At 45.2% G+C, this 18,416-nt stretch overlaps 1 protein-coding gene across 1 annotated transcript in view; it reads right to left on the bottom strand.

The window, feature by feature from the left end:
• LOC146208285 (suppressor of lurcher protein 1-like) overlaps window positions 1-17,306 on the bottom strand; it is a 165,855-nt gene extending 148,549 nt beyond the window's left edge. Inside the window, exon 1 of the mRNA XM_084592496.1 lies at window positions 16,710-17,306. Coding sequence (XP_084448622.1) covers window positions 16,710-16,803 — 94 coding nt within the window. The 5' untranslated portion in view covers window positions 16,804-17,306. The remainder of the gene's footprint in view (window positions 1-16,709) is intronic.
• Window positions 17,307-18,416: the final 1,110 nt, after the last annotated feature.

The following is an 18,416-nucleotide window of genomic DNA, read 5'->3' as shown; positions in this document are numbered from 1 at the left end:
AGCAAAATGAAAGCAGAATAAAGACATCGATTTGCGTAAATGCCCCCAATCTGTTCTTTCTCTTCCTTTTTCTTCACGCTGTGTCGAAGTCTAAATGCTTGCTCTTCTTGTTCTGATCTATCTGAAAAGCCCTTTAGCGGGCGGACAGCGCAAATAGTTCGATGCGGGCAAGCCGCAACCGCGGAAAGACGGTATACGCTGGCTTCTTACCTTTCACGTCGGCTGCACACGAGACAAGAGGGCTGAAATCGATAACGAAGAAGTGCTCTTTGAGCGGGCGAACACGAATTGGTGCGCTTTTGTTTTTACTCTTGATTTCCAGTTTCGTCTATCATGGGAACGCTAAGAGGCCGGGATAGTATCGTGTGTCGACGAAAATGAGGGAAGAAAACTTTGGAGGGAAAAGTTTTGAATTGGTTTTTCCCCATTACGCGATCTATATATCTGCTAAAACGAAATACAGGAAACGTGTAAGCTATACGGTGATCCTGTTTTCAGCGTTAAGCCGGTATACCGTCGACTGATGGGAAGAATGAAACGTGTACGTTTTTGTGAAACTCTTATTCAAGATGGACGAAAAAAAAAAAGGAATTAGAAGGATGGGCGGAAGAGCGAAAAGTTTGACGAGATTAATGGGAGATCAGATCAGTAGACAAAAAAGGAGGCATGAGAGAGAGTATAAGGATGGAAGAACAACGAAGAGGATAAAGAAACATCAAAGAGAATCCCCACCGTGAACCATTGTTATTGGAAAACCCAGCTTTTCTAAGTAAAACCTAAAACTTCACCGAGGAAAATGTATAAACGGATTGCACAAATAATTTATACGGACTGTCAAAACTAAAAAAAAAAAAAAAAACGACCAAATATAAAATACTGAATGAAACGGGGACGACTCACTAGCAAAAAGCGAGAAAAACAAACAAGACGCTCAAGAGAGGAGCAGGAGGGAGCTGGGTCCCTGTTGTCGATAAAAGATTAGATTATCTTTCGTCTGCAAGTAAAAAAACAACAACCGAATTTCAATAATAAAGAAGAGAAACTTCCTTTAAGGAGGAGGTGCTCATTCAGGATTGTCGCTTTTGCCAAATGAGACCTCGACGACGTCGAAAAGGGAGGGAGGGCTCCGCCATAGCTGTCTGCAGAGCAGGAGCGCGCGCGTCCAATTACCGGACGAGGTGAACTGCTGCTGCGTCGGCGCGTCACGAGGGCGCGAGATAGGGAAACAAAGGAAGATATCAACGGTAGCACACCGTGAACAAAGACACGTGGTTCCCCATGCTTCAAGCACCTAAACACTGCAGTACGCGTATGCTCTCTCTCCGTCTTTCTCAACAATTCTCTTTCCCATTTCCTGGCACCCTTATCATCTACTGATAACAAATTCAGCTTCCTGCGAAGATGAATCGACTGCCATCATGGATAGAGGAGAGCGTAAACGCGACTAAAGAAAACGAACAAGAGAGAGCGAAAGAGAAGAGTCTTCAGAATTGAAATGCGGGGATGCGAGGAGAGCCGATGCGTGAAGGTAGGCAGGAAAGAGAAATAATGGAACGCCAAACGACGGGGTAAATGATGAGCGGCCTGCGTGCGCGTGCTGCGACGAAAAGTGCAATCTGAACGACGTCGTTGCGCGCCGTTGCAAAATGCGGCGCGCATAATGATAATTCAACTGTGCGGTGACTTGCGTCGCGCCATTGGGAGCGGGAATGGCAGCGGGGAAGATAAGAGCGCGATTCATTAATTATCGGCAACATCTCCCCTTCTGACGCCATTTTGCTTCTTTTCGCGGCAACAACCCTTGCCTGGTATATCTTTTTTGAAATAGCGCCCCGATGGTGCTTCAAAGGAATGGTTATCAAAATAAATTAAGTGCCAATTACTGACATGGAATTAATTTAAGAAGGTTTCTCTAACACTCAGTGAACGGTCTCTCTCTCGTCAAACAACGGTGAACGAAGGCTGTGTGTTAGAGGCGAATGTTGTCTTTGTCTATACTTTTTTTCTTGTAATAGGATCAGGAATTGCCATGCTACAACTCGTATTTGCGATGTAATATTTCGAACGGCGCGCGAGTGAAGCGACTGATTTTAGGGACGCGTCTGTAATAAACATTGCAAATGGAACGGGCAGGCATGTTAGATGGTATCTGGAGAGAGCCTTGCGTTTCAGGTCTGCTGATGGCCTTTGGTGACGTTTACTGGTACGGTATGCGTAGTGCAAAAAAGATGGTGGAAACAGCTGACACAGGGTAAGAAGCAAGAAAATAGAAATGAAATATAAAAATGAACAGAGGCAGTTAGCATCGCCTCCGCTTACGGAGGTGAACGTGAACTCGTGCGTTACCCCGGCGCGACGACAGCCCCGCAGGCTTCCTCCTGTGGCGCGCGCGCCATTGCGTGACGAGTAGCTGCAGCGCCATCTACACGGCTCCTCGGCGTCTGCTGCGCTGGGTCGCGGGATATGTTGAGGTGAATAAGGCCTAGGTAAAGGAGGCATACGATTGGAGGTGTATACGTCGAAGGTTCAAATATCTATCGAAAATATAGACTAGCAGATACATGCTAATTGGGGAGCTAAATGGTATGACGCCAACCGGAACACTGCGCAAGAAACAGTTACTTCACAGTCTTGATACGGGCGAGTGGAGAACTGAAACCATATGAAGATAGTTTAGTGATGCCGTGCTCTGGCGCCATCTTGACTGCTGCCGTCGCTTGTTGACAACGAGCACGAGAGCTATAAATCAACGATAACAACAGCGCCAGACGGATTTTCGCGTAAAAGATGATGGTAAGGTTCTCGCCCCAGATATTACAAATAAAGGAAAGAAAATCAGGTTGTGGTCTCGCGCTGCGAGACGTTGCCTTGTGGAAACACCGACCTAGCTTATGCGCGTTAATTAGATTCGAGAACGGAGATGTTCTCTCACCAGTTTGTTCATTTGTTTTTGCTCAAAATGCTCAAGTTCTTCCGGGATATGCGTCCTTCGTTGACTTCGTGTTAACATTGCATCCCCTTCAGGAATGATAACTTGTGAATATTTTGATGAATGCGTTTTTGCAACTTTGGTCACATCGTTTATTTTTCTTAATGATTCTTTGATATCATCAGTTCTTGCTGCATGTGTGTTGCACAGCTGCGTAGGTTAATTAAGAATTCACGAAAATGAGGACAAAGGAACGAATACGCGTGTTTCTTTGCCTGTGGTCCTCATCTAATTAGCGCAATCTTAACTCTCTGCGAAATTAAAAAACTAACTCGCAAGATCTTTCTACTGCGTAAGTTAACTAGTGCTCGAGGGAAAAGTGTGAGTCTAGTTACGTTAGTAAAATATACTGCGCACGGCGTTCGACCTGCAATAATAGGAACGTTACATGAACTACGTTTAATTGCATAGTGAATAAGGTGGTTGATATGATATCGCTTCCTTAGAATATGTGGGGCCTTCCACGCAACCTTTTTGCTAAAGCTGGTTGTTTGCACGATTATCAGCGCTCAGTATAATAGAAACTCTGAGCGAGCCAGATCCGTTTTGTCCCAAGTTAAAGAAGCAACTGTGAAGTCTACGTTGGAGATGAGCCATGTCATCCGAGAAAACCTGAGTTTCCCGCTTTTACTTATGGGTCTTACGCTTAAATTGAAATTGGGTTGCAGAAAAAGAACTTCGTAAAAAGCCATAAGTTGAAACATTCAGTTCGATAACCTGAAGCACGGGTTGCATTCGTTGTTGTTCAAGTGCTACGTTACGAATCGACAACGTGAGACCCTCTCCAGTCATACGTGTCACTATTTTGTGCTCGTGAAGAGATGGCTAGTATTTTACGCGTTTACGGAGCCATGTGAACGTGTCAGCAGAGGCATTCTTTCTCATAGTTCGTGGCAGAAGTGGTCGGATGCAACGATTGCACACTAACAGTAAATATTTGGAAGTTTTAGAGTTTCAATCCCCGTAAAACTCATTTAATGATAACAAAAACTCGACTTTCTACGCGTTTTAAAAGTATCATTAGTCATACATTAAAAGCACCCGTAGTTATCGAAATAACCCTAAAAAAAAAAAGAAGAAATAAACGCAAAGAAAGAGTTCTTTGCAATTGTTTTTTTTTTTTTTTTTTTTTTTTTTTGCGGGACGTGCTCACTCATATGCAGGCAGTGTATAGCAGCGGCGCAAGTGTACTTGCGAATACAAGTCGCTTGGTCAGTTGTTCACCGCACTAAATTTCTGGTTTTCCGCCGGTGTAGTGTGAACAACAGGAAACCACGTTGTGCAGTAACGTGACACGTAGTATTTTCACTCATATGCAAGAGCGTGGGTGAAAGAAACCGGCATGCTTAATTAAAAGGTATGCCAATTGAATACTCTTCCAAGTACTGCCTCATTAGAGCCCCGAAAGCGAACTCGCACTTGCTGAGGTACCGCTCGGGTTAGTGAGGTTGGCATGTTGGATTGCGTCTGTGTGTGTGTATGTAAAACTCCGGCTGGGTCTGCAGTTCGGCGCACACTTTCACTCTGTGCTTTCCACCAGCCAGGTTAGCTCTGTCAACGCAAAACAGCCATCTTGTGCTCTACTTAAGGTGGATTTGAAAGGAAAAATTGGAGCCTGAAAGCTGAACCGATTAGTCCCTGCCAAGCGAGCAGACGGAGCTACGATCACACTGATATCGGATAAAACAAAAAAAAAAAAAAAAAACACAGCGGGCACAGCGACGAGGCTTCAAAGAGCAGCACAGCTTGATTGTTGCAGGCCAGTAGCTTTAAGAAGCAATTCTATGGGACTAACTGCGAGGAGCAAAGTGAAGGATTCACTAGGTTAACGCCGGTAGGTAGACTACGAGACCTGTATGTATAAAGTAAGCTCAACATCGTAATATAACAGTGAGGAAGTGGTTTAATGCAAAAAGAAAAAAGGAAAAACAAACAGACAAGCAAAAAAAAAAGAACGAGAGAAAGAATGAAAAAAGGAAACAACGAGCGAGTCGATAAACTGATCGAAGAAAAGAAAAAAGAAAGAAAGAAGGAAGGAAAGAAATAGAGGGAGTGAACGAAAGTGAGAAAGAAAGGCAGAAAGGGAGAAGGAAAGAAAGCAAGCAATATATAAATAGCTAAATGATGAAAAAGAGGGGAAGAAAGCGAGTCAGCAATAAATAAATAAATAAAATGAAAGAAAGAAAGGAAGCGAAAAAGAAGATTTGTTAAAATGAGAAGCCAGTTAAATCAGAACTCCGTTAAGGCAAAGCAGTGTAGCGCACAGCGTTGAACATGTCTGTTTGGATAGACTAGTGGCTCTCGAGCGTCCTTGCGAAATCATGGGGTTTCCTTTTGAGAAGTTCAGATGTTTCGTAACGCGCTGTAGAAAAATAACGTCCGCCATTTGGAAGATCTCGGATTTTTGCGAGTGGTCAGCGCGAGCGTTCAATTTAAGACTTGAGAAATAAAGCGGCGCATATGGTTCTTGCGAGCTTCTTGCCTGCATTCTCTCTCGTTACGAACATTGCTTCATAGCATTCCGCTGTGGAGGCAGCGTCTCGTGCACCATGCCGTTCTAATGAGGGTCTCTTTACGAAGACTTGCTGCCTGGCGGAAACCTGCTGAGCCCATTTTCAATATACGAGTCCGAGGGAATGTTCGCTATACGAAATATCGCTAAATTTTATGGTTTCCTAATACGTCCTGATGTAGCAGATCAGCTTGCATGAGACCCGCTTAATGAGAGGCTGAAGCCCCGTAAAATGTATTTCTCTGGTACTGATTTTTTCTATAATCATTAGGCACGAAGTCGGATTGTGTTAACTTTCCAGGTACGACCCTAAAAAAAAAGCTAAAATATCGCTTAAACACAGGTCTAAAACCGGTATGAATTGTGCAACATAGACAGAAGACCCGGACCTTTCCCTAAAAATCAAGAAAACTACCGCTGCTTGGTACCGCAGTTGCAAGAAATTCTTGACTGCTACTGCCAGAAGAACTACATCAGCGCGATGAAGCCAGATAATCGCACATTTCTTCATGTACTTCTCATTCTTTTTTAGTTTACAAGAATCGGTGATCAAACTCTATTCGCCACTGCAAAATTCTGCTTCTTTTATCATATTGGCACACATTGCCACGTTTGTTGGTGACAATATGTTTGCACTACCAATAGCATAAACAAACTTAACAACCAAACACACCGGTACTGCAAATCTGCGCAAGTTTAACTACACTGGCCTTTGTAATGTCTTTTTAAACCACGTTTTAGACGCTCCTTGTTGCGTATTTAACCATTTTACTTTAAAGCTATGGATAGGGACGGCTGAAAGAACCGAAGAGAACGAGAATATTAATGTTATTATGAAAGAGATAAAGGTAAGACGTGCAAGAGATAAAGGTAAGGCTTTGCTATAGACTCAGTGTGAGAACAAACAGTAATGAAGCCGGATACAGATATAAACCGAGACATGCTCATAACACGTTGGGCGACAGAAAGAACAGTGTGTGCCGCGATGATTGAAAGGGTCAGCCTGAATGAGGCCACTGGCTCTGAGTTTGTGAGGAGGATAAGACTAAAGGGCTGAGAGGAGAATGAGTGAGATAGAGAGAGGGAGGACCGGCGGAACAAGAGCGACAGTCTCCAGGGGACCATCAGCGCCTCGTTGCAATTGACTGAATATGACCGATGAGTCTCCCCCCCCCCCCCCCCCCCCCACACACACACACACACACACCCTTCATCGTACTCTTGTTGCTCTATACGAACGCGCCAAGCATTACTCCACTCAGACCAGGCTAGGGTCGACAAAGTGACAGCAGATCACAAGACTGCTGTGTCGACCGCTCTCTCAGATCAAGCCACACGCTGAAGAGAAGACAGGAAATGTAGAGGCCGAAGGCGCTCAAACCGAGGATAAACTATGCGACAGTAAGCGGAGAAAGGGAAACCAAGACGACAACAGCGCCGAACAGGGACGTGGCTTAAACCACGAGTGAATGAAGGCAACGCGTGTATATATACGGTGAGCGAGAGAGCAAGCGAGCTGGCAAGCGTCGCGTCGAACCCGCCGTCATCTCCGGTCCCGCCCCGCGCCTGGCGAGACAGCGGCCATGGAGAGAATGGGCTGTCACAAATTGCGAGTGCTCGGCGGCATCGACGCTTGCTCCTTCGGACACCCGGCTTCTACTTGCTGCAGCTCAGAGCCAATCGACTACATAGGCGGGCCGAGCGCGTGATGGATTTGGATATAACGCTGCTTCGAGAGGCCATCATCGACAGCTGTGCGCGGCACGAAGTGAAGCAACGGCTCAGGCCGCGCGGAACAGCGTCGGAAAGCAGGGCGGATGGTGTGATGCTTGAGAACGCGAAGAGGGATCAGTTGTTAGTAGTTCGAGCTATTTCCGAGACTCGCAGAGAAAATTGCTCGCTCCGTATAGCTTCGCATATTTGTGCCTGATGTGACGTCGTCATAGCCACACGAAAGAGTCGCTGATCTTTGTCATCGAAAAGTTAGCGTAACCGGAAGAATTTGTTGCCATTAAAAGAGCTGTGACTGAAAGTTTGATAAAACGAGTTATCAAGAACGCATAAGCAAGCGGGGTCTATTTTGTTTTGGTTCATGCTTTAGGCGTAAAACGTTGTTATTACGGCGCTGGGTTTAAGGAAAGTATAGCAGATTCGCTATGCTCGGCGTCTGATAAGCTCGACATTTCAGCCTATCTAGCACGTCACTCATGTCATTGGCCTGTGACATGGAGCTTGTGGCACATTGCAGGCGTGGGCCATCTGGAGTAATACTCAAAAGACCTTCGCTACAACTTCCGCGGATGCAACTTTAAGCGAATTACACATGAAGTTAGAGGTTAACAGCGCCCTTGAAACGGAAGAAAAACAGCTGTGGTGGCATGGTCCTGACGTGCCAACTCCAATTCCGGAAAGAGGAAATAACCGCGACAAGATCCCGAAGAGCGCGCCGATAAGACGGGAGCCGCCGGAAGGCAGATAAAATTGAACCAAGATGGCGTCATTGAGTCGTTTGAGCTCCGGTTTAAAGGCAATCCGCTCGGAATTCAGCGTTACGTTAGGGACAAAGGCTGTGAGAAATTGAACGAAAGTTGCACGCTTAATCACCTCTCTCAAGGATGAGACTTCGCTATGATCTGGTACTGAAATCCACCGGTTTTTGTGTTTGCCTGGTAGTTTTATCAGCAACGATAAATGTTCATAGTAATTATCGGGGCTACTTGAGGTATAGTTAATAAAATCTATGATTCAAACTGCAGATGTACATCCATAATTAATATGGTCGCAGTGATTCACGAATATACAGTGAGAAGTGCAATGTGTACGTTCTTGTGCAGTTACTCACTTAATTGCTTATTCCAGTAATACTTTATTATTTGAAGAAACTATAACCTATAAAACAACCCATCCTATTCTCTTAGCACTTAAAAAGTGGCTTAAAAATGTACTGCCGCTTTGACGATTCAGGGAAGTGCTCATGAAATCTTTTTTTCAGTTATTTCTTGCAGAAAGAATAGTTATCACATATTGACTTCAGTTTGCCTTTCTATCATCTGGAAGGAGCGCGTAGTTATATACGAAACAAAGACAAAAACGGAAGACCCAGTTTGATATCGCTTTTGAGCTTACTAGCTTGATGACTTATCATTTTGAATTCACGCCAAACTAATTGCTGTATAATACCTGCTAACTCGAGTACTTGCATGTTCTTACACCCCGAAACAACTATTCCCTGCAGTACCTTGACATATACGCTTCCATCAATGTTAAATAATTTTGATCACCGAAAAATTATTATCACTTATATGTCAAAGAAAGGCCTTCGAAGTGTTTTTATTTGATGATGATTGTATTCTAGTGTTTCCCCGATGTCTCTCGTGCTTGACTGTTGATTTGGTGCTTGTGTACTATTTTGTGTTTTCCGACTCTCGACCCTTTCTCTCTTTATCATGTCTGTATATAACAATCGTGTAGTTGAGTTTGTTAACAGTGCAGTGTATGCAAAGCAGAATGTGTATATTATTGTGAACCGAAGTGTTTAAAACATGCTTGTTTTTGTACTCCTCGATGTACGCGTGTCGCTGCTGTCATCACTTGCAAGGATAGCCACCTCGTCAAGCTGCCGCGAACGGTAGCTTTTTGTGGCTGCTCCTTCCTTGCCCACAAGGAAAATAAAATTAATTTGAATTTCAACAAAGTAACCAGCAGATACTGTGCTATGCTCATATCACATGCTGATATCTATGTGGTGTGTTCAGAAAATATTTCTAACAGTCAGCAAAATAGAACGGATTTAAGGACTACTAGACAACTGCAGTGGTGGCAGGATGACTCTATGAAAAAAAAAAAAAGAACAATCCACAGTGCTTGCTGATCACTTATTTAATGATCACCGTTGTAAGCAATGCTCTACCCAACCTCAAATGAACTAGTATTGAAACGCGATGTGCAAACAGCGTTATTGCATTTTTTTTTCTTAGACAGGCCGAAAGTCACCCTAGAGGAACGTTCATTCAGAGACTGTATACGGGGGGGGGGGGGGACATTCGTTGCTTTAGATTGCCTTGAGCACTATGCGCAGATGCGTACGCATTTTGAGTGCTGCCCAGCTGGATGATGTTTTCATGGGAAGCGAAAAACCAACCGCCTTCGCGCTGTCATCAGAAAGTTTGTGGGCGTTTGAGACATCTGAAAATTGAATAATTTCTTTTTATGAGAGAATATACAATAAGTAACAACCATTCGCTTGTGTGAACAGAGAAGTGAATGCTTTAGTATCTGCAACCGCCTCTGGATCACAGGAGAAAATCATAGCCCAGAAATGCAAGGCAATTACCACAGTCAACTCATTGCAGCCTACACTTTCAAATTATTCTCTAGCTACGTTCAACATTGGAATTCTTATATTTAACAGAATCTCAGAATGTCACAGGTGTAAGAGTTCAAATTAATAAAGAATATAAATGAGAGCTGTGTTATTCGTGAATAATTGGTATAAGCGGGGGCCTCTGTTATTCTCCCAGCCACCTATGTTAATTAGATGAGAGAGAAGAGAGATAGAGCGAGAGCGAGGAGCTATCAGAACAAATTGTATTGAGTTTTGCTTGTGTTTGTTCTTGAATCTATGCTTGCTCATGCTTACTCGCGAATGTGTGCCGGCAGTTCTATGATGCTCACTTTCTCTTCTCCAAGATTTTAGAATGCTGGCTGATGTTTAAATTGAGTTCTGCAAAGAAAAAAAAAAAAGAAAAGCGAGGGAGCGCAAAGCGTGTCGACAATACATCGCAGACCCTCCACTAATTATCCAACAGACGCTTGCGCGTGCTGTAACGAAGCTTCCCTTGCGAAGAGTTTAATTGCGAAGTCGCTTGAAAGGAGATTCTTGGAAGCATCTAGCTGCAGTGATAGGACGACTGGACAAAGCAAAGGTTGTTTGAATAGGAAGCTGTGGAAATTACTACACAAAATAAAAGGCAGAAATGAGCCTGTGCTTGGCAGTATTTGCATTGTGACATCGCGATCTGTCGCAAACCCCATTCCGCAGAAAAAGGAAAGAAACAGAGAGGGCTTGCGTCCTGGCCAAACCATAATTTGCGTTTTACTGTATAATATAGGAACCTATCACTAGAATTAAAACCCAAACATTGCTTGATACAGGACGCTTTTCGAAGACAAAAGTCGCAGTGTAACATATGGAAAGCTTTCTGTGTTTCGTGATTTCACGATGCTTGGTGGCTGGGATCCGGCGTACTTCCAATTTTAAAACGCACACCAAACATCTCCAGGGCACTGTATGTTTTTATTAAACTTTTCGTTTCTCTTTTAATCAGGCAGCCATGCAAGCGTGACAGCTGGCACGTCTAATGTCAGCTCTCCTTGACCAGCGTAACCCCTCCGCGGGTGTGCCTGTCTGAAGCGAGATGAACCGTCCACTCTGCCGCAAAATTGTGCAGGGCACACAGAGGCTAACCCAGCTTAAATTTTTTGCAGCTTCAGCTGCAGCAGCTCTCCAAAATTTCGCTACTCTTTCTTTGTATTTTCGTGTCTGGCTCTAATCTGCATATTTGTTTTGTCCCTAACACTCGATGTAAATATGACTGTAAAAGAAGAATAACCTTGTTTCTTTAGCCGCAGCCAAAATGTGGGGCGAGAAGCTTGTTTTTTTTTTTATTTATTTATCTCTTAACCAGTTCTCAGTGGACCTCGTCGCTTTCCTGTCCAGTACCGTAATTGACTCCACGCATTTTTGCTTGACTCGATAGTCTTTCCCTGCGGCACGGAGTAAAGGTAATGGGCAAAATAGCTCGTTTGCAGACGCTTGACGTTGGTGGCAGGCTGCGCCTATTTTCCTTTGCACTTTATTTTCATTTTTCTGTATCTCTTCATCCTGTAACAGCTGCTTTAGCCACGCCCACTCCGCGCCTTCATACCGTCTTGAACTTTGGCGTTTATCTCTTTTTGACTCTTCTTTCGTGGCGAAGTGGCTTGATTAAAGGCGACTTAACCAGCCGACCACTACCGACCTCCTCTGCAATTCATATCACGCAGCCCTCTGCGAGGGCTCTGTATCTAGATTTTCTTGTCGTTCGGGCTTCAAAGAGACTTTTCTAATATTGGCCGCAGGCGGCGGTCGCATTTACATGCGCGTGAAATGCAAGAAAAGTAAAGGAAAGTGCCGCCATCTGCTGATACTTTATGCAAGTAAAAGTAACCACCCAGCTGTGGGCTAAATTTAGCTGGAACCCGGCTCTGGTGTGTCAAAACTACTTTATTTTGCCTGTTGCGTGCTGCCTGTCTGCGAATGAACTGCGCGGACATGATAGTCTGCTTCTTAGTTAAGGACACGGCCGGTACTGAGCGGTGGTAATACAATGGAATACCACTTGAACGAACGTCATTTAAACGAACTATTCCGATGTACGAACTTGCTCAAATCCCTCACCGATGCTGCAATGAACGCTACGTAAACACCTTTCCTTTCAACGAACTTCGGGTATTGCTCATTTCAGTTCAAGAACATTTTCCGAGAACTTACCCTGTGTCTCCCCATTCATACGCAGCACTTCAACAAGCAAAACCTGCCCTTTTTGTTGCATACTTTTACGTTTAACCACGTTTACTTATTGCAAGATAAAAATTGGCCTTCATTTAGCTTTAAATTGAATTGGCTATCTAATCACGCTTGTAGGCAGCCGAATACATAGATGGCTTGGCATGCTTAATGGGCTACATAGCCATAGCGTCGGCCGCTGCTAGGTATTCTAATTTTTTTGATTTGCAGTATTGCATAGGAGGGAAGGTATTACATAGCTCCAAGGAAGTTGTACGTATGCATGCTGGTTAACCAGGGTCTGCTGAAGCAGTGATGCGGTCGCAGAAAGTGAAGGCCTTTGCTGTCCAGCATACCATTGTGCCGGACAAGATTCACGAGATCTTGGACACGGTCACTGATTTCAAGACCACTGAAGTCCGAATGTCAGAAGTGGTGCAAAATGTTATTACATATTCTCCGCTTTCAAATGAGCGCAGTGAAAAATGAATGAGTTTAGATACGATTTTAACCTCCTGTGTTTCTTGGAGCGAATGAAAACAAGCTTCAAGTGAAAGTTCAGCGAACTTTCACTTTAACAAACTTTTTTTCTAAGAAATTTGTTCAAGGGAAATTTCATTGTAACAGCGTTTTTGTTAGCATTGAAGTATCCTTTGCCATTGCTGTTCAATAAACAAGTTTTAAAAGTAGTAAAAATTCGCGGAAAATCAGCAGCCAGTGTGTTCCTGGTTAGTGTTCAAAATGTAGAGCCGTCAGCACTCTTAACGCAAAAGATCGATTGCGTGGCCTGAACTGACTTCACCACCTCGAAGTGTTGGCTGCTGGAACCGAGACACTTTCTTCGGTATATTAAATAGATAGCTAGAGCCCAGTTTGATGTAACTAGTTTTTGGCTGTTGGAGTGAGCGAGATCTTGATGGGTCCATGTCGCCTGCTTTTGCTCGTGGTTGACTTTGGCTATGGACAAACACTGAAAAGCTTCAGTTTGCTTATCTCGGCAAGCTAACTTGTCGTGAACGACTCGCGTGCCTTTTATCTTCGGCCTCAAAGCTCCAAGAGCCGACAAGAAATAAATTTTACCTGAAAGAGCTTAACAACTACAAACGGGATATTCATTTGTCGTTCAACCTTACAAGCACTATGAAGTCGCGTTTGCTCCTGTCGAGCGCTGTCGAGCGCTGAGGTTAAGCTTTCTGACAGCTCTGCAGGCTTGTCCAATTTGAAAGAGAACGCTCAGTAGATGAACATGTATGTACTGCTTTTTATATGCCCTAGTACCTCACGAGAGCCCTGGTCTCTCGTGGAAGGCTGAGTGATACTTGAGAATTGACCTAAGCGGTTTTTTACTGACGCGTAACGGTGCGTGTATTTCGTGAACTGTGGATTTCGGCCCCATGGAAATGTCTTCGTGACAGCAAGGAATAAATCCCGAGCTCGTTTTTCTACGTTTCTGGCAAACAAGGGGTTACCGCGCAACGAAGCTAAAGTGTGCTCACTTTAATAAAGCAAAGATCTACTAGCTTGGCGTGTGACCACCGTGTTGCATGAATAACAGTATGCGACATAAATCCACAACGCAACTTTCCCACGGTGCGTGAAATAACAGAACATTGCATAATATAACGCAAATATCATATAAAAGGGTGTAAGTTATTCGATTATAAATTTATGCGATGTTGGTTCGCTTTGCCCCTAAGTCGTTCCAGCGTATAAATAATACGTTTCTTCTCCTTCTAGGCTTTGTAGTGAACCAGTTCGCCTCGCCGTGTTAAAACATCGACCCACGTAAATCTCGAATTTGTAATATCTTTAACGAGGTGGTGTCAAACGCCACTTCCCCGAAAATCCGGTGTCGGCGGCCGGCGTTGTGAACGAGAAATCACGAATATAGCACTGCACAATGTAGCCGGCAGTTGACATGGCTGAGCACTAATTGTACGCAGTGTCAGCTTGGTTAAAGCGGGACGGTGAGCAGGGTGCTCAAATGCACCCTACTCACCGTCATAAGTACCGCATTTAGCTTACTGCAGCTAGTTATATTACTCCTACGTGGTTTACTTGTTTGAAGCGAATATTTATTGTTAATCTGAAGCCCAGATTGAGAATGCATCCCTCACCGTAATGGCTCAGTGGTAATAGAGCATTCGGCGTTCGACTGTTCTACCCAAGAACGCGGGAGCGGATCCCGGCCGCGGCGGCCGCTTTTCGATGGAGGTGAAAAGCAAGGCGCCCGTGTGCTTTGCGACGACAGTGCACGTTAAGGAACTCCAGGTGGTCGAAGCTTCCGGAGCCCTCTACTACGTAGTCTCTCGTAGACTAAGTCACTTTGGGACGTTAACCCACGTAATCAGAACCAAACCAAAGAGTACATTGACAGCTAGAGGTCGCTGATTTAGAGCAGTCTGGTTGTTTTCCAAGGAAAAGAAACACTGAAACAAGGAACTAATTACCAAGAACCCATACTAAGGGTTTAGTTGAACCAGACCTTAAAGAATCGTGACGCTCATATCGCGCTGGAAGTTTTCCATGAAGACACGAACGTGCGGCCTTGGCACGTCTGCTTTTGTTATGAACCAGGCCAAAATTGCCGCGGTCTCCGCGACTACTGGTGCCAATGGTTCGCTCAAGGCCAGGAGAAGAAGACGGACAACAGGAGTTAGGTTTCGTTATTCATTTTTTTTTCTTTTCAGTTTTGCTGCCTCCTTCGTCGGCTGAAGTGTTTGCCCAGGATGGAAAACAGGAACAGCGAACACAGTGTTGCGAAGGCAACGCGGAGTGACTGAGCTGCGCCATCCGCGGAGAGCGGGGGTTGTGTTTACCGAACGGCTCGCCCCGAGAAGACTCAATCCTCAAGACGGGGTGCTAGGAGTGCTCTGCTCGTGCGAACCGCCCCCTAAACTACTCTGTGGCTGCCCAGGAACCGCGATAGCTGGTTCCCTCGTGTTTAATCTGCCGCTCAGGTGCAGTATGCTATTTTTCATTTAACGGCGATAAGACAAACTCTATATCGCATCTTAGCGCTTTAGAACACCCTTCTTGAATGCCCCTTTATTGGACCGTGGTGTTCGTTCAATTCAAACATTGCCAGAATCCGAAGCTGTCTGAGTAAGGCTGTTTGGACGTGGTTAGAAAAAAAATCCTACGTTGACTAGATGGACGTGAAAACTTTGGTTTAGCTGGAATCATTTCTTGATGTTCGTTTGAACTTTGTGGCCCGAAGACGGGAAATAAAGCATGGTGTGGTGATGAATGTAACTATCGTTGTCGCGAACGAAAGTTGCATTTCAAGGTATGCAGCTACTCGTATACTGTGAACGACTTCGCATTAGTTTAGAGCACGTGGGGTTAACTAAGACATAATGTTCAGCTCCATATTTAATCGTCGCCATCCCCAGACGACAAATCGCCTTAGCTGAGTGGTTTCGACGCTCGCCTGTTGATGGAAAAACTGCAGGAAAGATTCCTTTTGGCAGCAGCCGCATTTCCCATTGCAATCTGTTTTATTTTACTGTTATTGTTTAGCACAGATCATGTACTAATGATGTGCACAGACACGTACGTCTTGTAGTTAATTTGGCGTTAAAATATTTCTTGGCAAATGTATGCTGCTGCTCGTGCAGCTTCGTAATGTTGTTTCTACAACCCATTGCAGCATTGTTCTTAGGAAAAGTAAAGCGCAATTACAGGTGTGATGTATTTTAGTTATAGCTAGCACCTTCCCTGTCATTAAATCATGACAGAGCTCGAATGAGAAACCGTACTCCTCTCTTTTGTGTGAAGTGACACACGTCATTCGACACGCCCTTTCTTCGGCAGTTCGAAGGCCAGGAACAATAATATGCGTGCGCAATCAGGGCAGAAATTATTGCTAAGGTTATGGCGTACTTAAAATAACGATAATTAAAGAACGTGCGCCCATTTTTCTTCTTATTTTCAAGCTAAATGTGCACATATCCCAATATTTGAAGGTATAAATACCAAGCGTGTTCATAACGAGATGCCAGGAAATATTTCAATTGTGGAAATAGCGACACCTGTTGGAGTTTGCAGGGGCTTACTTACAACAGAAAATACGAGAAGTCACGAGCAACTTGCCACTACAGTGTATTGTAGCTAAAGTTGTCGCATTTGTCGGCGCATTTCGTGCAGTAGCATTTTGTGAAACCACGTGTCATTTCCCAAGTCAGACAGGCAACGTGAGGCGATGACAGGCTCATTGTGACACTGTTCGAAAAAGTGAACTCAACGTGATTTGACGTGTGTACGACAACGCATGTTTACGAATTCGTGTGCCGCATATAAAAAAAAACAAAATAAAAAGATGCTCTTGACTTTTTTAAGAAAAGCAACTTACTTCAAGCTGTACCAAAAATAGGTTTACAGAACGCGCACTCGAAATGAGCACTGATCGATCCCCAAGTTGGCTGCAAGAAATCGACAAAAGGTATGTGCGAACAAACGAACGTTTTTTTCTAACTGTTATAACTGAAGTAGCAAAACTAGCTATTAGTTTTCGACGTTTGTACGGGCAACGCGACATGCGAGATGAAACATTTATTGTCAACTGGGGAATGTTATGTGAGTCGATAAAAATGCCGCGGCACATGGAACTTTTCACAGTACAAGGCTGAATGAATAGCAGGATCAACAGCAACACTTACAACGAACAGCTCCCAGCAGGAAGGTCAGCAAAGCAGCGCCGAGACTGACGAGAGCGCCTGACGGACGATCACCTCGAGACGCCGTCTTGCCCATGGCTTCGTATTACAGTCACAGCAGGCTCCCTCAGCTTTCAACCAACCACCTCAACAAAGGAGCACCGCAGACCAGGTTCACTGTCAAACTACACGAGCCGCGGCGACAGAAAACCCATGCGAATTGACTGTCTTCCCTTCGGGTCCACCAGTCGACGCCGATTTCACTTAGAGCAGACAACCGGCTTGTCAGACGGAAAGCGCGTTCCAGCAGCAGACGTTGACTCGTCGCTCATGACGCAGAGTGAAGGCGAAGACGACAACGTACCTCGTGAATCGCAAAGCGACGGCAGCTTCGTTAAGACCGCAGTGCCGGCGACGTGTCCTTCGCTACCTCTCTCGGCGATCTGTGGCTGTGGAACTAGCGGGAGCGGCGGGCTTGCTGGTCGACGACGCGACCACCATTAAGGCTCGGAGCTCGGAGCATGCTTTTCCCGTTCGACTCCGCCGTCGCCGGAGCACCGGGATCTCTCTCCTCCCGCCGCATCCGTGCGCGCGCGCGCTCTCTTTCCCAGCTCGCGCATGCGCGGGGCGCGGCCTCGACCGCCACTCGACCGGAGTCCTCCGCGACTAGCAAGTAGTCCTCGGCTTCTTAACGGCTTCCGGACCTGTCCCGCTCTCGCCCGCATATCCACACTTACAACGGGAGCTGCACAAATCCCCGTCGTCTCAGGAAGTTTTTGAATCGCTAAGCTGCCTCACATCTGAGGTTAAAATGGTAAAAAATGAACATTTTTTTTATTTCAGAGAAAAGTTTGACAACCTTGATCATCCGGCGCTATCAGTGTGGGCGCAGGCCATCCACGCGTGCGGTGCAGGAGGCGCTGCGAGCGGCGAGGGGGAAAGGAGAGGAAAGAAACGAGACTGGGGAAGCACGCGGATCGATGTTTGGGAAGAGATGCAGGAGAGGAAGACAAAAGGAAAGAAAAGAGCACGAGGAGGGTGGCCGCCTGAGGAAGCAGTGCTGTAGTCGCCCCTGGTTCGGGAGGGGTAAGAGATTATCTTCTGCCCATGGAAAAAACGGCGGGAAAGATGTATTTAAAAACGCAATTAAAAAGAAAAGTGTTAATATAAAAAAGTGTCATGCATGTGCACTCACACTGGTACACACAAATAATAAGAAAGCGGGGCAAGAGCCATAAGCCGAAGAAAAAAATAGAAGAAAAGAATCGACGGTGGTGCGGTGGTCCTTAGAAAGCGAGGCACGTTCGAGAAAGAGCTTCGCCTTTCCTCCTTTGCCCTGCTATCCTTTCTACCCCTGGCATCAGCCTCCGCCGGTTTCTTCTCAGAGGTGGTGCTCGTCACACCAAGCAACGCTGCAAGTGCGAGGGTAGGAGGAGAGCACGCGGGCGAGGCGTCGTCGGTGGCGACGGTGACAGCGGAAGCTCACTACTCGTGGGGCCACCAGAGATTCCTCGCCGTGGCATCCTGATTGGACTTCCCTTCAGCGACCCCTCCATCCTTGCCTTGCTTTGCTCACGGCCTGTATTTTCTTTCTTTCTTTCTTTCTTTCTTTCTTTCTTTCTTTCTTTCTTTCTTTCTTTCTTTCTTTCTTTCTTTCTTTCTTTCTTTCTTTCTTTCTTTCTTTCTTTCTTTCTTTCTTTCTTTCTTTCT

This window comes from Amblyomma maculatum, chromosome 1 (genome assembly GCF_055883805.1).
Source record: "Amblyomma maculatum isolate TAMU_Amacu chromosome 1, ASM5588380v1, whole genome shotgun sequence".
In the NCBI taxonomy this organism is placed as follows: Eukaryota; Metazoa; Arthropoda; class Arachnida; order Ixodida; family Ixodidae; genus Amblyomma; species Amblyomma maculatum.
Note: the sequence above shows the minus strand (reverse complement) of the source record. Positions and strands in the feature narration are given on the sequence as shown.